General features: G+C 44.3%; 1 protein-coding gene across 1 annotated transcript in view; it reads left to right on the top strand.

Moving 5' to 3' along the window:
- The window catches only part of LOC137638786 (rab3 GTPase-activating protein non-catalytic subunit-like), a 157,921-nt gene that overhangs the window by 108,876 nt on the left and 23,229 nt on the right, over nucleotides 1-25,816 (top strand). Inside the window, exons 18-25 of the mRNA XM_068371154.1 lie at nucleotides 6,926-7,360; nucleotides 7,507-7,716; nucleotides 8,594-8,767; nucleotides 14,296-14,477; nucleotides 14,950-15,168; nucleotides 15,782-15,931; nucleotides 23,847-23,972; nucleotides 24,619-24,771. Coding sequence (XP_068227255.1) covers nucleotides 6,926-7,360; nucleotides 7,507-7,716; nucleotides 8,594-8,767; nucleotides 14,296-14,477; nucleotides 14,950-15,168; nucleotides 15,782-15,931; nucleotides 23,847-23,972; nucleotides 24,619-24,771 — 1,649 coding nt within the window. The remainder of the gene's footprint in view (nucleotides 1-6,925; nucleotides 7,361-7,506; nucleotides 7,717-8,593; nucleotides 8,768-14,295; nucleotides 14,478-14,949; nucleotides 15,169-15,781; nucleotides 15,932-23,846; nucleotides 23,973-24,618; nucleotides 24,772-25,816) is intronic.

The following is a 25,816-nucleotide window of genomic DNA, read 5'->3' as shown; positions in this document are numbered from 1 at the left end:
TTAGGTGACAAAGTGGAATCGGTGGTTAGTGATCATAAGTCTCTTATGGCCGAAGTCAAGGAACTTAAGGTCAAAAGTGCAGTGGGAGGTAATAGTGCCAGTGCTGTGACAAGTGCTAGTGTCAGTGCAGTGCCAAGTGCTAGTGTCAGTGTCAGTGTGGTGCGTGAGGGTACTTTTGTGCGTGCCAGTCGTCCTCCCAGTCCGGGACCTCTTGCAAACTCCCAAGCCCAGGGGAGAAGCAATGTCGAAGGGCAAAAGGGTTCGGCAGGCCTTGATCGGCGCACAGAAGTATCCTCGGTGGTTGCGGGCGTGTCTTACAAAGACCGTCACTCCCACCCGCAGACGATTGAGCCCGTCTTTTACTCGTCTGCTGAAGAATTGTCAGGGAGAAAACGCTGGACTCAGGTCTCAAGACCTCTCAAACGCAAAGTCCAGACCTCAAGAGCTCAACCTGGTTGCAGTCATTGGATTAGCTCTGACTCTCCGCAGTCATCAGGTGACTGCACTCCTCCTAAGAGGGGTAAGGTGATGCCGCAACAGACCTCATCTTCTGTTAAGGCTTTGCCTCAGCAGACCTTAGCGTCTGTCGACCCCAAGTTGACTGTGCTGCAGTCCATGCAGTCACAGCTTGCAGTCTTAATGCGTGAGTGTCAGGCTGAGAAGGTTACGCCTCCTCCTGCGTTCGCTCCGCCTAACCGCAGTCCAGTCTGCCAGGCGTACGAAGTTGAGGCTCCTCAGGATACCTTACTGCGTACTGAGTTGCCAGTTTCCAGCGGTGTGCAGCTACCTCCGCCTTCCTTAAGGCAACCTCAGCAATGGGAGCAGGAAGCTTATGCCTTTCTTCCTCCGCTTCCGCTTGCGGTTCCACCAGCGAGGCAACAATCTGTTGAGGTACGACAACCTCTTCCATCCATGAGGCAGCCACCTCAGCACTCGCTGCAGCGACCTCAACCCTCCTCAAGGCGAGAGCCTCAACACCTTAGCCTTGCGCCTCAGGAACCTCAACTCGCGAGACAAGAACTGCGTTCTGCGCAGCCGCTACCTCAACTCTCGCAGCTCACACCTCAGGAACCTCAACTCGTTCCTCAGGAACCTGCTACTGCGCATCCGCAACCCTTACAGCAAGCGCAACTCTTGAGTCAAGACACTCATGCCAGGAGTCAGCCTCCTCAACCCATGCGCCTACCTTCCGCTACTCTTTTTGACCAGCCTTTGCAGCCTGAACCTCAGGTTTTATCTCATCAACAGAGACTTGAGGATGAAACCACAAGCGTTGTTGCACCCGCTTGTTCAGATTCTGCTGTTCAGCATACCACTGTTCCATTACCTCTCACTTCGCTACACTCTGGTGATGAGGTTTCTGATGAGGAAGCTGCGCACCTGGATCCCTCATCAGACGTGGAAGAATCCAAGTCTTCTCCTCCACCTATTGACTTTCGTAAGGTCCTGGCTCTTTTCAGAGAGGTATACCCGGACCATTTTGTCTCTGCTACCCCCCGCTCTCCGCCATCTGAGTTTTCGCTGGGCATGCAGCCTGTCAAGTCAACATATACTAAGCTCGTCTTTGCAAGGTCCTCTAAGAGAGCTTTAAGAATTTTAGGGGAGTGGTTGCAGTCTAAGCAGCAACTAGGGAAGACTTCCTTTATGTTCCCACCGACTAAGCTCACTTCTAAAGCGGGCGTATGGTATGCCACAGGAGAGGAACCAGGCTTGGGAGTACCTGCCTCTGCCCAGGCTGACTTCTCGAGTTTGGTCGACTCTCCTCGTAGAACAGCAATGAGGCGCTCTAAGGTTTGCTGGACCTTCTCCGATCTAGACCACTTACTAAAGGGTGTATTTCGTGCCTTTGAGATGTTCAATTTTCTAGACTGGTGCCTGGGGGCCCTTAGCAAGAAGACCTCCCCTGCGGACAAAGACTCGGCCATGCTTTTAATGTCCTGCATGGATAAAGCTATTAGGGATGGATCTGGCGAGCTTGCTTCAATTTTTGTGTCAGGAGTTCTTAAGAAAAGGGAGCAACTTTGTACCTTCCTTTCTTCCAGCATAACACCTTGTCAAAGGTCTCAACTCCTTTTCGCTCCGCTTTCTAAGTTCTTGTTTCCCGAAGAACTTATCAAGGACTTGTCTGCGGCAATGATTCAGAAAGACACTCATGATCTTGTGGCCTCTTCAGCTCGTAAGACTAAGGTTGCTTCCTCAGTCCCCAGGACTTACCGCACCCCAGTTGCTGATACGCCTGCTACGAGGTTTATTCCGCCCTTTCGTGGTAGAGCCCCCAGCCGAGGAAGCTCCCGTCCAGACTCTTCCAGGAGCAAGTCTAGGAAAGGTTCCAAGACTTCTCAAGGCAAACACTGACTCTCCTCCTCTCCAGACAGCAGTAGGAGCCAGACTCAAGATCTTCTGGCAAGCTTGGGAAAAGAGAGGTGCAGACGCCCAGTCTGTCAGGTGGCTGAGGGAGGGTTACAGGATACCATTCTGCCGCAAACCCCCTCTGACCACTTCTCCCATCAACCTCTCTCCCAACTACAAGGAAAAGGACAAGAGGCTAGCGTTGCACCAGGAGGTGTCGCTCCTGTTACAGAAGAAGGCAGTGGTTATAGTCCGGGACCATCAATCCCCGGGCTTCTACAACCGTCTCTTTCTGGTGGCCAAGAAGACAGGAGGTTGGAGACCGGTGCTGGACGTCAGCGCGCTCAATGCTTATGTCACCAAGCAGACGTTCACTATGGAGACGACGAAGTCGGTCCTAGCAGCGGTCAGGCAGGAGGACTGGTTGGTCTCGTTGGATCTGAAAGACGCATACTTTCACGTTCCTATTCATCCAGACTCCCAACCTTTCCTGAGATTCGTTTTTGGAAAGGTTGTGTACCAATTCCAAGCCCTGTGTTTTGGCCTAAGCACAGCTCCTATGGTGTTTACGCTTCTGATGAGGAATATTGCAAAATTCCTCCACTTATCCGACATCAGAGCCTCCCTTTACTTAGACGACTGGCTGTTGAGAGCCTCCACGAGTCGTCGCTGTCTGGAGAGTCTCAACTGGACTTTGGACTTGATCAAGGAACTGGGTCTGTTAGTCAACTTCGAAAAGTCCCAGCTCATTCCCTCCCAATCCATTGTTTACCTGGGAATGGAGATTCGGAGTCAGGATTTTCGGGCTTTTCCATCGGCCCCAAGGATAAGCCAAGCCCTAGATTGCATCCTGAGCATGCTGAAGAGGAGCAGTTGCTCGGTGAGACAGTGGATGAGTCTCACAGGGACCCTGTCATCGTTAGCCCTGTTCGTCGAGTTAGGGAGACTCCACCTCCGCCCTCTTCAATTCCATCTAGCAGCTCATTGGGACAAGGATTTGACGCTCGAAGCAGTCTCTATCCCGGTCACCAAAGAGATGAAGACCACTCTCTTGTGGTGGAAGACCAACCTCCTTCTCAAAGAGGGCCTATCGTTAGCGATTCAGACCCCCAATCTTCATCTCTTCTCGGATGCATCAGACTCGGGCTGGGGCGCGACCTTGAACGGACAGGAATGCTCGGGAACGTGGAACAAGGAACAGGTAACGCTCCACATCAACTGCAAGGAGCTCCTGGCAGTTCATTTGGCCCTATTGAACTTCAAGTCCCTCCTGCTAGGCAAGGTGGTGGAGGTGAACTCCGACAACACCACAGCCTTAGCTTACATCTCCAAGCAGGGAGGGACCCATTCGAGGAACCTGTACGAGATCGCAAGGGACCTCCTCATTTGGTCAAGAAGTCTAAACCTCACCCTAGTAACGAGGTTCATTCAGGGCAACATGAACGTCTCAGCAGATCGCCTAAGCAGAAAAGATCAGGTCATCCCCACGGAATGGACCCTTCACAAGAGCGTGTGCAACAGAATTTGGACCTTGTGGGGTCAGCCTACAATAGATCTGTTTGCCACCTCCATGACCAAGAGACTTCCTTTGTACTGTTCCCCAGTTCCAGACCCAGCAGCAGTTCATGTGGATGCTTTTCTGCTGAATTGGTCCCATCTCGACCTTTACGCATTCCCACCGTTCAAGATCATCAACAGAGTCATTCAAAAGTTCATCTCGCACGAAGGGACACGGCTGACGCTGGTTGCTCCCCTTTGGCCTGCAAGAGAATGGTTCACAGAGGTACTACAATGGCTGGTCGACGTCCCCAGGACTCTTCCTCTAAGAGTGGACCTTCTACGTCAACCTCACGTAGACAAGTTGCACCCAAACCTCCACGCTCTTCGGCTGACTGCCTTCAGACTGTCGAAAGATTCGCTAGAGCTAGAGGCTTTTCGAAGGAGGCAGCCAGTGCGATTGCCAGAGCAAGGAGGGTATCCACTCGTAGAGTCTACCAATCCAAGTGGGAAGTCTTCCGGAGCTGGTGTAGAGCCAATGCAGTTTCATCCACCAATACCTCTGTAACCCAAATAGCTGACTTCCTATTACATCTAAGGAATGAGAGATCCCTTTCGGCTCCTACGATTAAAGGGTACAGGAGTATGTTGGCTTCAGTTCTCCGCCACAGAGGTTTGGACCTTTCTTCCAACAAGGACCTTCAAGACATCCTTAAGTCTTTTGAGACTGCTAAAGAACGTCGTTTACCCACTCCGGGCTGGAATCTAGACGTAGTCTTAAGGTTCCTTATGTCGCCTAGGTTCGAACCTCTCCAGTCAGCTTCCTTCAAGGACCTTACCCTCAAGACTCTTTTCCTCGTCTGCCTTGCAACAGCTAAAAGAATCAGTGAGGTTCATGCCTTCAGCAAGAACATTGGGTTCACATCCGAATCTGCAACATGTTCTTTACAGCTCGGATTTTTAGCTAAGAATGAACTTCCTTCACGTCCTTGGCCTAGATCGTTTGAAATTCCTAGCCTTTCCAACATGGTAGGTAACGAGCTAGAAAGAGTTCTTTGCCCTGTCAGAGCTCTGAAATATTATCTTAATAGGTCAAAACCTATACGAGGACAGTCAGAAGCCTTATGGTGTGCAATCAAGAAACCTTCGATGCCCATGTCCAAAAACGGACTTTCGTATTATATAAGGCTTCTGATTAGAGAAGCCCATTCTCATATGAAGGAGGAAGACCTTGCTTTGCTGAAGGTAAGGACCCACGAAGTGAGAGCCGTAGCCACTTCGATGGCCTTTAATAAGAACCGTTCTCTGCAGAGCATAATGGATGCAACTTATTGGAGGAGCAAGTCAGTGTTTGCATCATTTTATCTTAAAGATGTCCAGTCTCTTTACGAGAACTGCTACACCCTGGGACCATTCGTAGCAGCGAGTGCAGTAGTAGGTGAGGGCTCAGCCACTACATTCCCTTAATCCCATAACCTTTTTTAACCTTTCTCTTGAATGCTTTTATTGTTGTTTTTATGGTTGTTACGGTAGGCTAAGAAGCCTTCCGCATCCTTTTGATTTGGCGGGTGGTCAATTCATTCTTGAGAAGCGCCTGGGTTAGAGGTTGTGTAGAGGTCCTTTAGTAGGGGTTGCAGCCCTATATACTTTAGCACCTTAGAGTTGATTCAGCCTCCTAAGAGGAACGCTGCGCTCAGTAAGGAAGACGAACTTAATAAAGGCAGAGTAACTGTTCAAGTCGACTTCCTTACCAGGTACTTATTATTTCATTGTTATTCTGAAATAACTGATTATATGAAATACGGGATACTTAGCTATCCTTTAGTCATGTACACTGGTTTTCACCCACCCCCCTGGGTGTGAATCAGCTACATGATTATCGGGTAAGTTTAATATTGAAAAATGTTATTTTCATTAGTAAAATAAATTTTTGAATATACTTACCCGATAATCATGATTTAATTGACCCGCCCTTCCTCCCCATAGAGAACCAGTGGACCGAGGAAAAAGTGAGGTGGTGTCAACAAGAAGTACTGCAGTACCTGGCCACAGGTGGCGCTGGTGAGTACACCCCCTTCTAGTATAGTGATAGCTGGCGTATCCCTCCCGTAGAATTCTGTCGGGCAACGGAGTTGACAGCTACATGATTATGGGGTAAGTATATTCAAAAATTTATTTTACTAATGAAAATAAAATTTTTGTGTCCATTAGTAAATGTAGCAAAAATTGGTTACTACTATCTTCTTGAATTAGTTATATTTAATGTTGTTATTAATCAGGGAAACTTGGCTTTTTGTCATCATCATAAACGTTTTTACGTTGGCTGAGCTCTTTACAGGGTTTAAAGGGAAACGAGTTCGTTATCTCCACACTTTTATCTTGTACTTTGTCTTTGTAAACTCCCATCAGGACTAGGTATTCATCTGTACTTTTTCCATAATTTATCTGGCCTTCCTACTGTTGTTCATCCTGCCACTTTCTTATTTACTGTTTCCCTGATGAGAATTGAATATATTCCAGCACATATTTTTGCTCTTTCAACAAATCATTTATCATTTGTAGTTATACTGTATAAGTGTTTCAACGGTCAAGCTCGCCCTTCTATTACCTTAGTTAACCAATTAACTAAGTTCCATGTGCTATCACTGAAGAATCTAAGAAAAATGTTGAAAACGCAAAGATTGATATGGTTTGAATGTGATGAGATGGAATGAGGAACAGTTAATAAATGTTGAAGTGGCAGGACAAAGACCTGCAGGAAGGCCCAAGAAATAAGTGATAAATGAAGACTTCCACCTGATCGAAGTGGAGAATAGAAGAGCTGATGTAAAAATGTTTATTATGATGATATGATATCCCTACTTAAGTTGCTGTGAAGAGGGTTGGTTCTGTTGCACGACAGTTTGTTCAAGATTGTATATAAATGTGTCAAGACTTGAAGAGAATACCATTTAGAAATAATTTTTTGTGTAAATGTGTGGTTAAAATGTTTGTAAGCAGTTTCTATTTTTAATTGGTTGTATGAAAAATATCCAGTAAATAACAAAATAAAATTTAAATATTCTTTTGCTTTTTGCAGGTGAGAAAGTCCTATGTGATATTAGCTCTCAGAGTCCCTGGTGGAGTGCAGTGAGAGATAAACTGGTAGCTTCAACACAGCCATTCCATGCATACATAGCTGCACTTCTTTGTAGGGGTGTACATGCCAGACTTGAAATGGATTCACAGCGAGCTTTGGAACAAGAAATCAAGCTTAGAAAGAAACTGGAATCAGGTGATGTTAGTAGTCAGAATGAACCAGAAACAGAGAATAATCAGAATCCTCAGGAAAATTACTCCTCCCTTAATGATTGGGAAGGACTCTCCATGGAGATGGTGGAGTGGAATCTAGTCATAAATCAGCTTGAAGCCCTTTTACCGTTACATCTCCTTCTCTCGCACTTTCCTCCAAATGGACCTGACAGGCAGCCGAAACTAGATGTGTCAGTGAAAGCATTATTAGAAAAAGGAAGAGGTAATGTTGAGCCCTTCAGTGCTGATTGCATTTCTTGATGTCTCTTGTCTTATATTTCTTTAGAAATGAATGACCAGCACTAAAACCTACCAATAATATGTAATAATGTCTTTCTCTTCATGATAGTTACTTTTCATGTTTTACAGGCTTTGTCGGAGAATTGATAGCTAACTGGTTCATTGGCTCTGGCCTTCCTTTACAAACTGTAGAAGGCTTGCTAAGAAAACATGACAGTTTAAGAGAGAAAAAAGCTTCTGAAAGTCAGAATTCAGAAGATGGTTCCTGCCAAGAAGAAAAAGATACATCTGATATGGGGGAACCTATGGAGGAAGACGATGACAATATAGAGATCATGAGTGAGTATAAAAGCTTTCCGTCTTTTGGAAAGATCATCAAAACTTGCCTGTAAGATTATGTTGACCTAGATTGTTATGCGGTTCAGTATGATGCACGCTGTTGACCTAGGCAGCCCTCAAAAGAGATAATTATTTGAAGACTTTTCAATGATGGTTCAGGTCAGCAAACAAGGATGATGATGAGATCAAAAACCAACTCCATCATGCAGTGACTGGATGGGATGAAGTCTAGAGCTGAAAATCCATATGTGATGGCAACCTCAGTTCAATGCTCTTAAACCCGTTAATCTTTGGTCCTCCAGACATTGTTTTTTTCTTATACCATCCTCACTGGCTGAACACAAGAGAGGGAATAAAATCTTATATTTACAAATTCATACTTGAGTGAAAACTCTTTTCATCTTAATTGCCCATCTTCTCATATTGTAGGTGAATTTGCCATAAGTGGAAGGAATCGTTGTGCTTCCCCGCTAGTTAAATACGATTTTTTTTTGGTATGTTTGATGAACCCAAGTTGCTACATCTGATATTTTTAATTCTTTCTTCACCTATTAGGCATTGGTTTTACCTTCATAGATACTGATGCATTTGTAAATATTACAAAACTTTTTATTTATTTTCTTGAATTTAAATCTTTTTAAAAACATTTTGTTTGTAGTTCAGTTCTGGCGATCCTCTGCAGTAATAAGGAAGATGGTTCAGACCTCAACTTATTTTATCTGTTTTAGGTATAAATAGATCAGTTAAGGCTCAAGTTTGAAGTAAATTGTGAAGCAATAGTTTGTATGTATTCAATCACATGATTTGATAAAATGTTTTGAAAAAATTAAAATTGTATAAAACTTTTATTGAGTCCCTAAAAGAAACATCTTTACAGTACTGCTTGAAAAGGTTGGTGAAAAGTTCCCTCACTCAGTGGCTGCTGACACCGTTCTCACAAATATGGCGTGGGAACTGGCTGCTGCTTGGCATAAAGCGGCAGATGACACTGATCTGTTGTCACGTTCTGTAGCTCACATTGCAAGAATAAAAAATTCTCACATTAGACATGGTAAGATTCTTGTTCCAAAGTAAGTAATAGTAACTTGTGTAGTATTGACACTATATTGCTATTATTGGCTATAACTTTCATAGCCTGTAATATTATGGTAGTAACTATGAAAAATAGTAAACATATGGTTATTAAATAATTTTTATTAGTCTCTACAGGTCATATTAAGTTTCAAATTTCTAAATTATTTTCTAAATAATGGTCAACTAGTGTAGATGCCTTTCTTGGTTAGCTTGAAATATTCTTTTGACATAAAGATTATGTTTTAGCAGTGAATATGACAATAAAAATTTTAGTATATATGGAAGGTTCATATGGTTTAGTTTCTTTTTCTGTGAACTCTGAAAGTGGGAATAATATTGAAAATATTTTTTTCAATATTAAACTTACCCGATAATCATGTAGCTGTCAACTCTGTTGCCCGACAGAATTCTACGGAAGGGATACGCCAGCGATCGCTATACAAGAGGGGGGTGTACTCACAAGCGCCACCTGTGGCCAGGTACTGCAGTACTTCTTGTTGACACCACTTCAATTTTTCCTCTGTCGTGCTTCCGGCAAGACGTTCATGGATACGCTTATAATTTTGGAGTCTTGTTCACGGTTTTTGGTGAAGTATTGCTCTAAGATTTCAGCCCTCCGCCTTCCTTAAGGCAACCTCAGCAATGGGAGCAGGAATCTTATGCCTTACTTCCTCCGCTTCCGCTTGCGGTTCCACCAGCGAGGCAACAATCTCTTGAGGTACGACAACCTCTTCCATCAATGAGGCAGCCACCTCAGCACTCGCTGCAGCTTAGGCTAGCACCTCAGGAACCTCAACTCGCGAGACAAGAACTGCGTTCTGCGCAGCCGCTACCTCAACTCTCGCAGCTCACACCTCAGGAACCTTAACTCGTTCCTCAGGAACCTGCTACTGCGCATCCGCAACCCTTACAGCAAGCGCAACTCTTGAGGCAGCAACCTCATGCTATGAGTCAGCCACCTCAACGCATGCATCTGCCACTTTCTCCTCAACTTGAGCCTCTTCCCATTCAACTTGGAAATAACACCTCATTACTTTCATAACTTGCATTTGTAATCATATACATGTATGCCTACACAAACATTATGATAATGGAGGTTATTTGTATTACTTATATAAAAATATATATGTATTCCTTGCAATATATTTTTAACAATATCGCATAATATGGCAAAAATATCTTCAAAACAAAAATGAATCATGAGTTATGAATGTAAGGTAAATATTATGTTGATTTTAAAACCTCATGCAAGCATGCATGAAGTAATGCAGTGTTGCCAACAGGGCGAGTTTCCCTTTCCTGAGGTGAAGTAGATTATAGTACATTTAGTGTAGCTTAATTCTACGATTATCATGCCGGCTATCAAATTCATCAACAAAACAGTCTAAATCAATTCCCTCGGCACGTGCACTTTCAATGGACGGTAATGCGATATTACTCACTCTAGCACTGGTCATGGAATTTCTGAGAAATGTTACACGCCATGCAACACGCTCTGCTTACCTTACAGCATGCTCTACATACAGCATGCTCTGCATACAGCATGCTCTGCATACAGCATGCTCTGCATACAACATGCTCTGCATACAGCATGCTCTGCATTCAGCATGCTCTGCATACAACATGCTCTACATACAGCATGCTCTGCATACAGCATGCTCTGCATACAACATGCTCTGCATACAGCATGCTCTGCTTTCAGCATGCTCTGCATACAACATGCTCTGCATACAGCATGCTCTGCATACAACATGCTCTACATACAGCATGCTCTGCATACAGCATGCTCTGCATACAACATGCTCTGCATACCTTACCGCATGCTTCTCAGTCACACATCTTTGGTTGTTGCCAACTCACTAGACTGTCAAGCAGTTTCATAACATTGCCTTCTAGTCTGCTGCTTTTGCACCATTGAAACCCTCACTGAGAGAACTTAGCTTTTCTCGGATATGGTCCCTGTAGATGAGAAAGTGCTTTTCTCCCTCCTTCTGATATTCCCTTGAGGACTCTGTCATTTGGAGAGGAGCCTTTAGCTGCGTAGCCTCCTATGGACTTTTATTTAAGCATAACATGCTTCCAGGGAAGGTAATGGTTCCACTTCAGTCACTAACCCCGTCTGTTACCACACCTGCTCCCATAGACCTTGAGCTGTGTTGCAAGACATGCAGTCCAAGCTTAGTCCTTGTTAAAGGATTTTTTGTTTACGGAGTCAGTGTGTCACTGGGAAGACGTTCAACAACCAGCAGAAGTGACTTGTTGTGACGCAGTGCGGCAACCTCAGCAACCCGATAAGGAGTTGTCTGTACGACCCAGACAGTCTAGACAGCTTCGGGTTGTCACTGTACTTCCTCGCTTCCCCATGGTTGACAGTTCACAGACTGTGCAGCAGTACCATGATCTTGTGTCCGGCTCCGTCAGACGACTGGCTTTTAAGAGCTCCCACAAGTCGTCGCTGTCTGGAGATTCTCAGATGGACTATGGATCTGACCAAGGAACTGGGCCTCCTGGTCAATTTTGAGGATTCTCAGCTCATCCCATCCCAGACCATTGTCTCCCTGGGTATGGATCTTCAGAGTCGAGCTTTTCGGGCTTTTCCGTCGGCCCCAAGGATCTTCCAAGCCCTAGAATGCATCCAGAGCATACTGAGAAGGAACCGATGCTCAGTCAGGTAGTGGATGAGTCTAACAGGGACACTTTCATCGCTGGCCCTGTTCATCGTGTTAGGGAGACTCCACCTCCCCCCCTTCAGTATCATCTAGCTGCTCACTGGATAAAGGACATGACGCTAGAGACGGTCTCAGTTCCTGTTTCCGAAGAGAGGAGGTCTTCTCTCGCGTGGTGTAAGAACAGCTTTCTTCTCAAGGAAGTCTACCTTTGGCTGTTCAGAAACCCGACCGCCGTCTCCTCTCGGACACATCAGACACGGGCTGGGGTGCGACTTTGGACGGACAGGAATGCTCGGGAACATGGAATCAGGAGCAAAGGACACTTCACATCAATTGCAAGGAGTTGTTGGCGGTTCTTCTGGCCTTGATAAACTTCAAGTCCCTCCAGCTTAACAAAGTGGTGGAGGTGGACTCTGACAACACCACAGCCCTGGCTTACATCTTCAAGCAGGGAGGGACTCTTTCGTGAAGTTGTTCTAGATCGCAAGGGACCTCCTCATCTGGTCTAAAGATCGAAAGCTCACGCTGGTAACGAGGTTCATTCAGGGCGGTATGAATGTCATGGCAGAACACCTCAGCCGGAAGGGTCAGGTCATCCCCACAGAGTGGACCCTTCACAAGAATGTTTGCAGCAGACTTTGGGCCCTGTGGGGTCAGCCAACCATAGATCTGTTCGCTACCTCGATAACCTAGAGACTCCTGTTGTATTGTTCTCCGATTCCATACCCAGCAGCAGTTCACGTGGATGCTTTTCTGCTGGATTGGTTCCATCTCGACCTGTATGCATTCCCGCCGTTCAAGATTGTCAACAGGGTACTTCAGAAGTTCGCCTCTCGCAAAGGGACACGGCTGACGTTGGTTGGCTCCACTCTGGCCCGCGAGAGAATGGTTCTTAGAGGTACTGCAATGGCTGGTCGACATTCCCAGGACTCTTCCTCTAGGAGTGAACCTTCTACGTCTACCTCACGTAAAGAAGGTACACCCAAACCTCCACGCTCTTCGTCTGACTGCCTTCAGACTTTCGAAAGACTCTCAAGAGCTAGGGGCTTTTCGAAGGAGGCAGCCAGAGCGATTGCCAAAGCAAGGAGAACATCCACTCTCAGAATCTATCAGTCTCAAGGGGAAGTCTTCCGTAGCTGGTACAAGACCAATGCAGTTTCCTCAACCAGTACCACTGTAACCCAGATTGCTGACTTCCTGTTATATCTAAGGAAAGTAAGATCCCTTTCAGCTCCTACGATCAAGGGTTACAGAAGTATGTTGGCAGCGGTTTTCCGCCACAGAGGCTTGGATCTTTCCACCAACAAAGATCTACAGGACCTCCCTAGGTCTTTTGAGACCTCAAAGGAACGTCGGTTGTCCACTCCAGGCTGGAATCTAGACGTGGTCCTAAGGTTCCTTATGTCATCAAGATTTGAACCTCTCCAATCAGCCTCTTTTTAGGACCTCACATTAAAAACTCTTTTCCTCGTGTGCTTGACAACAGCTAAAAGAGTAAGTGAGATCCACGCCTTCAGCAGGATCATTGTTTTCACATCTGAAACGGCTACATGTTCCTTGCAGCTCGGTTTTTACTAAACGAGCTTCCTTCACGTCCTTGGCCTAAGTCGTTCGAGATCCCAAGCCTGTCCAACTTGGTGGGGAATGAACTGGAGAGAGTACTTTGCCCAGTTAGAGCTCTTAGGTACTATCTAAAAAGGTCTTAACCTTTACGAGGACAATCAGAAGCCTTATGGTGTGCTATCAAGAAACCTTCTTTTCCAAGTTCTAAGAACTCAGTTTCTTACTATTCAGGCTTCTGATTAGGGAAGCACATTCTCATCTGAAGGAAGAAGACCTTGCTTTGCTGAAGGTAAGGACACATGAAGTGGGAGCTGTGGCTACTTCAGTGGCCTTCAAACAGAGCCATTCTCTGCAGAGTGTTATGGATGCAACCTATTGGAGAAGCAAGTCAGTGTTCGCATCATTCTATCTCAAAGATGTCCAGTCTCTTTACGAGTACTGCTACACCCTGGGACCATTCGTAGCAACGAATGCAGTAGTAGGCGAGGGCTCAGCCACTACATTCCCATAATCCCATAACCTTTTAACCTTTCTCTTGAATACTTTTTATGGGTTGTACGGTCGGCTAAGAAGCCTTCCACATCCTTGTTGATTTGGCGGGTGGTCAATTCTTTCTTGAGAAGCGCCGAGGTTAAAGGTTGTGATGAGGTCCTTTAGTATGGGTTGCAGCCCTTGATACTTCAGCACCTTAGAGTTGTTCAGCCTCCTAAGAGGAACACTGCGCTCAGTAAGGAAGACGAACTTATTTAAGACAGAGTAATGGCTCAAGTCGACTTCCTTACCAGGTACTTGTAATTTCATTGTTATTTTGAATAACTGATAATATGAAATACGGGATACTTAGCTTCTTGATATACATGTACACTGGTTTTCACCCACCTCCCTGGGTGTGAATCAGCTACATGATTATCGGGTAAGTTTAATATTGAAAAATGTTATTTTCATTAGTAAAATAAATTTTTGAATATACTTACCCGATAATCATGATTTAATTGACCCACCCTTCCTCCCCATAGAACCAGTGGACCGAGGAAAAATTGAAGTGGTGTCAACAAGAAGTACTGCAGTACCTGGCCACAGGTGGCGCTTGTGAGTACACCCCCCTCTTGTATAGCGATCGCTGGCGTATCCCTTCCGTAGAATTCTGTCGGGCAACAGAGTTGACAGCTACATGATTATCGGGTAAGTATATTCAAAAATTTATTTTACTAATGAAAATAACATGTTAAATGAAGTGTAGTGAGATTTACTGTATCCTATCTATTTTTGCCAGGAGTTGCACTTATGATATGGGAGACTTGGGTATGCCAATGTATACAGTCAGCTTCAAGCCTCATGGATAAAGTTGGTCGATTGCCGAAGGATCGCCTCTGTCGGAGAGATTTGGGGATTGGAGAGCACAGCATATCACCACTCTTCAAGATTGTTTTATCGCTACTAGAGCAGATTATGGAGGCGAGTGTTTTTCAGTGTTTGACTGCTACTTCTGCATATTAGGGTAACACTGGTTCTGTTTATCTAAGGAAATATGAAACTATCATGTACACCAAGATATGAATGTATTTAGTGGATACTATAGAACACCAATATATATTGTATACTGCAAAAAAAAGAAAAGCTTAAAACATTGAAATATAAACTGCAATTAAAAGGATATGTCAAAGAAGGGTAAGTAAATACAAAAATTATAAAATTAATTGAAAATAATTTTTAAAGATTAAGGTGAACTTTTAGTAAATATCAATTGATGTTAATTGTATGATTGTAATTTCAAAGCATACAATATCTTAGATCCCAGCAGTTCAGAAGGTTACATGCAAACCTTTGTGAAATTATTTTCTTGTTCCAATACAACATATACATCACTTGTATTCCTTTACAGTAGTTATCCTTTATCAAACATAAAATATTAATAATTTTATTTCAGGCTAACGTTGTATGTGAAGTAGAGAAACCACTTGTGATGTCCCCTGATAGATTTTGGCTCGGCTTGGAGGGATCCCCTTCCTTGGTTGAGCTAACAGTCATGCAGAAAATGTCATGCTACGACCTGGTTTATCAACATTACCAGTTGGTTATGGTCCTCTTTCTTGTTACGCATCACAACCTGAAATCTGTCAGGCCTTTATCCTATGTGGATGGAAAGGTGAAGTATATATGTAGGAAGATAGTTTTAGTATGATTGGAATGGACTAAGCTTGGTAGATTAATATTCAAATTGTTCTATACATGAATGACAGAGATGGGGTGTGTGAAAGATAACACATTGATGAATTGGAATTAGTAGTAACTGAATATTAAAAGTTTGCATAATTAGTGTATGTGGTAAATATAAGGCAAGATAAGTCATGGATGATCCGGAGGGAAGAGATTTGTGGAAGAAGGCATTGGAGAGGGTGCATCAGGCAACCAACCCCTTAACATAGAGATGACAATGAGAAAGTAAAGTAAATGTTTTATTTCATATATTTCAAGTATAGAATATTTAAGCTGTTTGTGTATTAGCATGTCTCTTAGTGATGATTTTGGTAAACATTATTTAATCATAAAAAAGGCAGACATTCCCTACAGTTATACTAAATGTACTTTCTGCATCATTGTTATTTTCAATTACAGTGGAATGACAGATTTTTTGGCTCCTCCCATTTAGTAAAAGTAAATCCATGAATTGAAAATTGAAGCTTTTCTGAGTAGGTTTTCTAATATGATGGTTATCACAGAGGGGAATGAGAAAGTTACCTATTTATATTAACTTTTAGGGCCGCAGCGTTTTATTCAAGTCCCTTACAACGAGTTGGACAATTGGAGGTTACACTGAAGGTACTGTTGCCAAGTCTCGATTAGGACTGTTGTGTAGAGTAATAACAGCAGCTGTATCATCTTTGCCAGATGATGGAAACCAGAAACAGGTTAGTTGTTTGTTTACTAATATACATTATCAAGATTTTTTTTATTTAATATTTGGCTGGAAAGCACAACATAGTTATACAGTATATAAAACTCTTGATTACCTACAAATTACAAATCATCTTAATTTATTCAAATCCTTAGTGCACATTCTGGTAGATAACACTGCCAAAAATAACCTATTTGAAGGGAATTGAGTACTCTACTGTATGGCTATACTGAACTGGCTAAGCTATCAAGATTACCTATATTTCTTGAAGTTATCATTGTCCTAATGTGTTTTTATGCTTTTTGCAACCTTCTTTACTTTTTCCTGCAGCACCTTTTTCTGTATTGGTGCTTGTGGACTTGTAGCATCTTGCTTTTTCAGTTTGGATGTAACGTTAAATACAGTTTATTTTCATGAAACTCCCTTGATATTCCTATTGCATCTACTTAATACTATATGAACTCAAGGTAAGTATGAAAATGATAAATTTTGACATTAAAATCTGTTTTTAATACAAGTGCTAAAGAAACAGCAATTCATTCTCCAGATCTGGCTGCAATAGAAAATACAAAAGTAATAGGAGAGACAGAAAAGTTGGCTCCACCTTTAAGGGAACAAGAACTCTCTCTCTGAAAAAAGGAAAGTTTTTCGGGTCAGGAAAGTAATAGTAAAGAAAGACTTTCAAAGCTTGGTAATAAAAGGTAAAAAAAAGTACCAAACTGAGGAGTTTGTAATTGTTGCCTGATCCAAAATGAGGACAGAAAATTTTGGTGCATTTACAGTGCTTTTATTAATTGTTGTGTAATTGATTATAACCATAGAAAAATGTTATTTTTATTAGTAAAATAAATTTTTGAATATACTTACCCGATAATCATGTAGCTGTCAACTCCGTTGCCCGACAGAATTCTACGGGAGGGATACGCCAGCTATCACAATACTAGAAGGGGGTGTACTCACCAGCGCCACCTGTGGCCAGGTACTACAGTACTTCTTGTTGACACCTCCTCAATTTTTCCTCGGTCCACTGGTTCTCTATGGGGAGGAAGGGAGGGTCAATTAAATCATGATTATCGGGTAAGTATATTCAAAAATTTATTTTACTAATAAAAATAACATTTTTCAATATTAAACTTACCCGATAATCATGTAGCTGATTCACACCCAGGGGGGTGGGTGAAAACCAGTGTACAAGATTAAAGGATAGCTAAGTATCCCGTATTTCATATAATCAGTTATCTCAAAATAACAATGAAATAATAAGTACCTGGTAAGGAAGTCGACTTGAACCGTTACTCTGCCTTTTTTTAAGTTCGTCTTCCTTACTGAGCGCAGCGTTCCTCTTAGGAGGCTGAATCAACTCAAAGGTGCTAAAGTATATAGGGCTGCAACCCCTACTAAAGGACTTCTACACAACCTCTAACCCAGGCGCTTCTCAAGAATGAATTGACCACCCGCCAAATCAAAAGGATGCGGAAGGCTTCTTAGCCTACCGTAACAACCATAAAAACAACAATAAAAGTATTCAAGAGAAAGGTTAAAAAAGGTTATGGGATTAAGGGAATGTAGTGGCTGAGCCCTCACCTACTACTGCACTCGCTGCTACGAATGGTCCCAGGGTGTAGCAGTTCTCGTAAAGAGACTGGACATCTTTAAGATAAAATGATGCAAACACTGACTTGCTCCTCCAATAGGTTGCATCCATTATGCTCTGCAGAGAACGGTTTTTATTAAAGGCCATCGAAGTAGCTACGGCTCTCACTTCGTGGGTCCTTACCTTCAGCAAAGCAAGGTCTTCCTCCTTTAAGTGAGAATGGGCTTCTCTAATCAGAAGCCTTATATAATACGAAACCCCATTCTTGGACATGGGCCTCGAAGGGTTCTTGATTGCACACCATAAGGCTTCTGATTGTCCTCGAATAGGTTTTGACCTATTAAGATAAAATTTCAGAGCTCTGACAGGGCAAAGAACTCTTTCTAGCTCGTTACCTACCATGTTGGAGAGGCTAGGTATCTCAAACGATCTAGGCCAAGGACGTGAAGGAAGTTCATTCTTAGCTAAGAATCCAAGCTGTAAAGAACATGTTGCAGATTCGGATGTGAACCCAATGTTCTTGCTGAAGGCATGAACCTCACTGACTCTCTTAGCTGTTGCAAGGCAGACGAGAAAAAGAGTCTTGAGGGTAAGGTCCTTGAAGGAAGCTGACTGGAGAGGTTCGAACCTAGGTGACATAAGGAACCTTAAGACTACGTCTAGATTCACGCCTGGAGTGGGTAGACGACGTTCTTTAGTAGTCTCAAAAGACTTAAGGATGTCTTGAAGGTCCTTGTTGGAAGAAAGGTCCAAACCTCTGTGGCGGAGAACTGAAGCCAACATACTCCTGTACCCTTTAATCGTAGGAGCTGAAAGGGATCTCTCATTCCTAAGATGTAATAGGAAGTCAGCTATTTGGGTCACAGAGGTATTGGTAGAGGAAACTGCATTGGCTCTACACCAGCTCCGGAAGACTTCCCACTTGGATTGGTAGACTCTACGAGTGGATACCCTCCTTGCTCTGGCAATCGCACTGGCTGCCTCCTTCGAAAAGCCTCTAGCTCGAGCGAATCTTTCGACAGTCTGAAGGCAGTCAGCCGAAGAGCGTGGAGGTTTGGGTGCAACCTGTCTACGTGAGGTTGACGTAGAAGGTCCACTCTTAGAGGGAGAGTCCTGGGGACGTCGCCCAGCCATTGTAGTACCTCTGTGAACCATTCTCTTGCAGGCCAAAGGGGAGCAACCAGCGTCAGCCATGTCCCTTCGTGCGAGATGAACTTCTGAAGGACTTTGTTTATGATCTTGAACGGTGGGAATGCGTAAAGGTCGAGATGGGACCAGTTCAGCAGAAAAGCATCCACATGAACTGCTGCTGGGTCTGGAACTGGGGAACAGTACAAAGGAAGTCTCTTGGTCATGGAGGTGGCAAACAGATCTATTGTCGGCTGACCCCACAAGGTCCAAAGTCTGTTGCACACGCTCTTGTGGTGGGTCCATTCCGTGGGGATGACCTGATCCCTTCTGCTTAGGCGATCTGCTGAGACGTTCATGTTGCCCTGAATGAACCTGGTAACTAGGGTGATGTTTAGACCTCTTGACCAAATGAGGAGGTCCCTTGCTATCTCGTATAGGCTCCTCGAATGGGTCCCTCCTTGCTTGGAGATGTAAGCCAAGGCTGTGGTGTTGTCGGAGTTCACCTCCACCACCTTGCCTAGCAGGAGGGACTTGAAGTTCAATAGGGCTAAATGAACTGCTAGTAGCTCCTTGCAGTTGATGTGGAGCGTTTCCTGTTCCTCGTTCCACGTTCCCGAGCACTCCCGTCCGTTCAAGGTCGCGCCCCAGCCCGAGTCCGATGCATCCGAGAAGAGATGAAGATTGGGGGTCTGAATCGCCAACGATAGGCCCTCCCTGAGAAGGAGATTGGTCTTCCACCACAAGAGAGTGGTCTTCATCTCTTCGGTGACTGGGATAGAGACTGCTTCGAGAGTCAAACCCTTGTCCCAATGAGCTGCAAGATGGAATTGAAGAGGGCGGAGGTGGAGTCTCCCTAGCTCTACGAACAGGGCCAACGATGAAAGGGTCCCTGTGAGACTCATCCACTGTCTCACCGAGCAACTGCTCCTCTTCAGCATGCTCAGGATGCAATCTAGGGCTTGGCTTATCCTTGGGGCCGATGGAAAAGCCCGAAAATCCTGACTCCGAATCTCCATTCCCAGGTACACAATGGATTGGGAGGGAATGAGTTGGGACTTTTCTAGATTGACTAACAGACCCAGTTCTTTGGTCAAGTCTAAAGTCCAGTTGAGACTCTCCAGACAGCGACGACTCGTGGAGGCTCTCAACAGCCAGTCGTCTAAGTAAAGGGAGGCTCTGATGTCCGATAAGTGGAGGAATTTTGCTATATTCCTCATCAGATGCGTAAACACCATAGGAGCTGTGCTTAGGCCAAAACACAGGGCTTGGAATTGGTAGACAACCTTTCCAAAAACGAATCTCAGGAAAGGTTGGGAGTCTGGATGAATAGGAACGTGAAAGTAAGCATCTTTCAGGTCCAACGAGACCATCCAGTCCTCCTGCCTGACCGCTGCTAGGACCGACTTCGTCGTCTCCATCGTGAACGTCTGCTTGGTGACATAAGCATTGAGCGCGCTGACGTCCAGCACCGGTCTCCAACCTCCTGTCTTTTTGGCCACCAGAAAGAGACGGTTGTAGAAGCCCGGGGATTGATGGTCCCGGACTATAACCACTGCCTTCTTCTGTAACAGGAGCGACACCTCCTGGTGCAACGCTAGCCTCTTGTCCTTTTCTTTGTAGTTGGGAGAGAGGTTGATGGGAGATGTGGTCAGAGGGGGTTTGCGGCAGAATGGTATCCTGTAACCCTCCCTCAGCCAACTGACAGACTGTGCGTCTGCACCTCTCTTTTCCCAGGCTTGCCAGAAGATCTTGAGTCTGGCGCCTACTGCTGTCTGGAGAGGAGGAGAGTCAGTTTTTGCCTTTAGAAGCCTTGGAACCTTTCCTAGACTTGCTCCTGGAAGAGTCTGGACGGGAGCTTCCACGGCTGGGGGCTCTACCACGAAAGGGCGGAATAAACCTCGTAGCAGGAGTATCAGCCACTGGGGTGCGATAAGTCCTGGGGACTGAGGTAGCAACCTTAGTCTTACGAGCCGAAGAGGCCACAAGATCATGGGTGTCCTTTTGTATCAGGGCCGCAGACAAGTCCTTAACAAGCTCTTCAGGAAACAGGAACTTAGAGAGCGGAGCGAAAAGGAGTTGAGACCTTTGACAAGGTGTGATGCTGGAGGAAAGGAAAGAACAAAGCTGCTCCCTTTTCTTAAGCACTCCTGACACAAACATCGAAGCAAGCTCGCCAGATCCATCCCTAATAGCCTTATCCATGCAGGACATTAAGAGCATGGCTGAGTCCTTGTCCGCAGGGGAGGTCTTCTTGCTAAGGGCCCCCAGGCACCGGTCTAGGAAATTGAACATCTCAAATGCTCTGAATACACCCTTTAGGAAGTGATCAAGATCGGAGAAGGTCCAGCAAACCTTAGAGCGCCTCATTGCTGTTCTACGAGGAGAGTCTACCAAGCTTGAGAAGTCGGCCTGGACAGAGGCAGGTACTCCCAAGCCTGGTTCCTCTCCTGTGGCATACCAAACGCCCGCTTTGGAAGTGAGCTTAGTCGGAGGAAACATAAAGGAAGTCTTTCCTAGTTGTTGCTTAGACTGCAACCACTCCCCTAAAATTCTTAACGCTCTCTTAGAGGACCTTGCAAAGACGAGCTTAGTATAAGATGACTTGGCTGGCTGCATGCCCAGTGAAAACTCAGATGGCGGAGAGCGGGGGGTAGCAGAGACAAAATGGTCTGGGTATACCTCTCTGAGAAGAGCCAAGACCTTGCGAAAGTCAATAGGAGGCGGAGAAGACTTGGATTCATCCACGTCTGATGAGGGGTCCAGGTGTGCAGCCTCATCATCAGAAACCTCATCACCAGAGTGTAGCGAAGTGAGAGGTAAGGTATGCTGAACAGCAGAATCTGCATGAGCTGGAGCAAAAACGCTTGTGGTTTCCTCCTCAAGTCTCTGTTGAGGGAACACCTGAGGCTCAGGTTGCAAAGGCTGGTCAAAAGCAGTAGTAGAAGGTAGGCGCATAGGTGGAGGAGGCTGAGTCCTGGCATGAGTGTCTTGCCTCAAGGGTTGCGCTTGCTGTAAGGTGAGCGGATGCGCAGTAGCAAGTTCCTGAGGAACGAGTTGAGGTTCCTGAGGTGTGAGCTGCGAGAGTTGGGGTAGAGGCTGCGCAGAACGCATAACTTGTCTCGCGAGTTGAGGTTCCTGAGGCGCAAGGCTAAGGTGTTGAGGCTCTCGCCTTGATGAGGGTTGAGGTCGCTGCAGCGAGAGCTGAGGTGTCTGCCTCATGGATGGGAGAGGTTGTTGTACCTCAAGAGAGTGTTGCCTCACTGGTGGAACCGCAAGTGGAAGCGGAGGAAGTAAGGTGTAAGCTTCCTGTTCCCATTGCTGAGGTTGCCTTAAGGAAGGCGGAGGTAGCTGCACACCACCGGAAACTGGAAACTCAGAACGTGGTAAGGTATCCTGAGGAGCCTCAACATCGTACGCCTGGCAGGCAGGACTGCGGTTAGGCGGAGCGATCGCAGGAGGAGGTGTAACCTTCTCAGCCTGACACTCACGCATCAAGACCGCAAGTTGTGACTGCATGGACTGCAGTAGAGTCAACTTGGGGTCGGCAGACACTAAGGTCTGCTGAGGTAAAGCCTTAACAGAAGAGATCTGTTGCGGCAGCACCTTACTCCTCTTAGGAGGAGTGCCTTCAACTGATGACTGCGGCGAGTCAGAGCTGATCCAATGACTGCAGCCAGGTTGTAGAGCTCTTGAGGTTTGGACTCTGCGTTTGAGAGGTCTTGAGACCTGAGTCCAACGTTTCCTCCCTGACAATTCTTCAGCAGACGAGTAAAAGACGGGCTCAATCGTCTGCGGGTGGGAGTGACGGTCTCTGGAAGACACGCCCGCAACCACCGAGGATACTTCTGTGCGCCGATCAAGGCCTGCCGAACCCTTTTGCCCTTCGACATTGCTTCTCCCCTGGGCTTGGGAGCTTGCAAGAGGTCCCGGACTGGGAGGACGACTGGCACGCACAGAAGTACCCTCACGCACCACACTGACACTGACACTAGCACTTGGCACTGCACTGACACTAGCACTCGTCACAGCAATGGCACTATCACCACCCACTGCACTCTTGACCTTAAGTTCCTTGACTTCGGCCATAAGAGACTTATGATCACTAACCACCGACTCCACTTTGTCACCTAAAGCCTGAATGGCACGCAAAACAACAGACATATCAGGTTGAGGGCAAATAGTAGGTTCGGGGGTAGCCACTACAGGGGGAGGAAAAGGTAGGGGATCATGAGGTGAGGAAAAAAGTGAAGAGCGAGAAGAACTTCTCCTAACTCTCTCTCTCTCTAACTTGGTTGAATACTTAAGAAATCGGACAAAATCAAGTTCCGAAAGTCCGGCGCATTCCTCACATCGATCTTCCAACTGACAGGGTCTTTCCCTACAGTCAGAACAAGCGGTGTGAGGATCTACCGAGGCCTTCGGAATACGCCTATTACAAGACCTACATCGTCTATGGGGTGGGGCTTGTGAAATGTCAGACATCTTGAATCAAAGAGTTAGCCAAGTGGGGATTCCAAATCAAGCAAAAAGATCGTTAACCATTAATCAGACCTAAATAATAGCTATCTAAGCTAATATAGAAGTTTTCCAGTAAAGCGACAGCCGAAATCTGAGAGAAATACTTCACCAAAAGCCGTGAAAATACTCCAAGATCATAAGCGTATCCCAGAATGTCTTGCCGGAAGCACGACAGAGGAAAAATTGAGGAGGTGTCAACAAGAAGTACTGTAGTACCTGGCCACAGGTGGCGCTGGTGAGTACACCCCCTTCTAGTATTGTGATAGCTGGCGTATCCCTCCCGTAGAATTCTGTCGGGCAACGGAGTTGACAGCTACATGATTATCGGGTAAGTTTAATATTGAAAAATCTGTGTTCTGAATATTGTTAATGACAGCAGCATGTATAAAGTTTCTTGTCATGTTAAAGTTAGGAAAGCATTCTTAATATGTATGTATAAAGAAAGTGCCCATTTATGTTTATGCTATTTTGTGCTGTACGTGCCCAGGATATAAACTTTTATTGCATGTTTTTAAAATGTCAAAAAAATATACTATGGAAGATGAATTCATCTTTATCCTCAAGTAAATTTTGTACATTTGTTAACTTTATCATGTGCCATTAGGCAAAAGAATTAGGGTATTTTAAAGCACAGTAATTTTTTTTTATAAGTAAAATGTTCTCAAGACATTGATTTTTTTTTCAGGATAATACTGCAACTATCCACCAAGCCTTAGATCTTGGAAGAGCATGGGGAGTACCACTAGATGTGTTACACCGTCATTATATTTGTGAACTCTATACATCTGCACTCGACACTTTGGCAGTGGAGGTGAGCATTTTATATAAATTTTATTAAATCAAATTATTTTTGTTTTTATAATTATTAAAGTAAATTTTTTCTTTTTATAATAAAGCCCATTTTTTTTTAATAAATATATACTGATGCCTTGACAAGTGTAGAACTGTATACAGTGCATTTCTTAAATAAAGTTACTTCATTAGAAACGGTTAAAGGTATTATAAAAGCTTAAATTTAAAAATATAATGAAAAAATTAAAAAGAATAAAAAAGAAAAAAACCTTACGTTTCAGTATGTATTTTGTGGCTTTCAGAGCCAATCCTAGACTGATAAGCATGCTCCACATTTAAGGTATGGAATAACCTCTGGTGTACCTGACTTCATGATATTAGTTGGTTGAAATATAGTTGATAGCTAGTACATCTACCATTTCAGGTCTCTTGGAATTGGTCAGTAACAAGATATGCTAAAGAAGCATAATGGCATTGATAAAAGAGAATTTTATCTATGAAACAATTATTTCAGAGTATTAAGATTGCATCATAGTTTATTACAAGACTTTGTACGTGAAACAGGTATTACCGAAATTACTTGAGTTGAAAGAATATTTTATTTTTCTTTCTGACACCTGAAGTGACTTTTTGATGCATTTTGTGACTGAGATTGAATTTTGCAGGCATTACCTTTAGTTAATGATGGTCCACTCCTTGGGTCTCAGCTGGTTATGATAGCTGGACAGAGGCTTCATTACCTACTAGTGACATCAGAACGAACTGCCCATCACATGGCTCTTACCTCTCCTACAATCACTGATTGGGTGAAATCTTGCGTAAGTCTCTTTACAGTTTTTCCAGAGCTAATGGTTTGGTTTTTTAGGGAAATATTAGTTCTCTAAATCAGAAGTTTGCTTGCAAGTAAGCATTTAAAACTGAAAATGCACGATATACATAATAGGCAATATTATCTTATGAAGTGAAGATTGGTCATAGTACACCAATTATTGTTTAACATTTTAGTAAATATAACTTGTAAAATAATTAGGATTCTCTGCAATACTTTTATATCAAAATTAACTAGAACTATACTTCAATTATAAAACAAGGACTTCAGTATATATGATGGTCCAAGTTTATCATAGAGTTGCTACAAATTTAGTTATCATGTTTGAGATACTATTTCCTCATTATGACCTTATAAGGACAAATAACAACAGCATTGATAATGAATACAGATTTAAAGGGTGTGAGTATGATGTATTAGTCAGTACTATACTGCGATTAAAAACACACTTTGAAGCTTGGAATATTTGATGTGTTAAAAAAGGGATTTTGACGAAGGAAAAATCTATTTCTGGGGAGAGACCTGTGGCGCCCGGTGAAAAGAGTCCTTCTTTTATATCTTTTCTGATAAAACCTTCCAATTATACCAGAGAAAGATAAAGCATGGAATGCTGAGGTTACAACCCTCGCACGAGCACCTTTTGGGTGTCGTGTATAAAGCAAAGGCGCGTGAAATCCACTATTCACAGGTTGTCTTCCATTTAGTTAATTCCTTCGTCAAAGGGATGGGCTGATACAAAGGCCCTAGCCAACCCCCAGCGCCACACCACCCACGCCACGACGCGAGCGCCATCTGAACAACATCCTTCTGTATTGGCCATGATGGCTTGGAAAGGAAAGGGTGGGATCGTGTAAAATAAAGGGGAAGGGTTTCACCGGGCGCCACAGGTCTCTCCCCAGAAGTAGATTTTTCCTTCGTCAAAATCCCTTTTCTGGGTCGACCTGTGGCGCCCGGTGAAAATGTACCAGAGAATGCCTTCCAAGCCCAACAATAACTACTAATTTAATAAGGGGAGAGAAACAACACCATGTAAA

The sequence above is a fragment of the Palaemon carinicauda genome, chromosome 3 (genome assembly GCF_036898095.1).
Source record: "Palaemon carinicauda isolate YSFRI2023 chromosome 3, ASM3689809v2, whole genome shotgun sequence".
Taxonomy (NCBI): Eukaryota; Metazoa; Arthropoda; class Malacostraca; order Decapoda; family Palaemonidae; genus Palaemon; species Palaemon carinicauda.
Note: the sequence above shows the minus strand (reverse complement) of the source record. Positions and strands in the feature narration are given on the sequence as shown.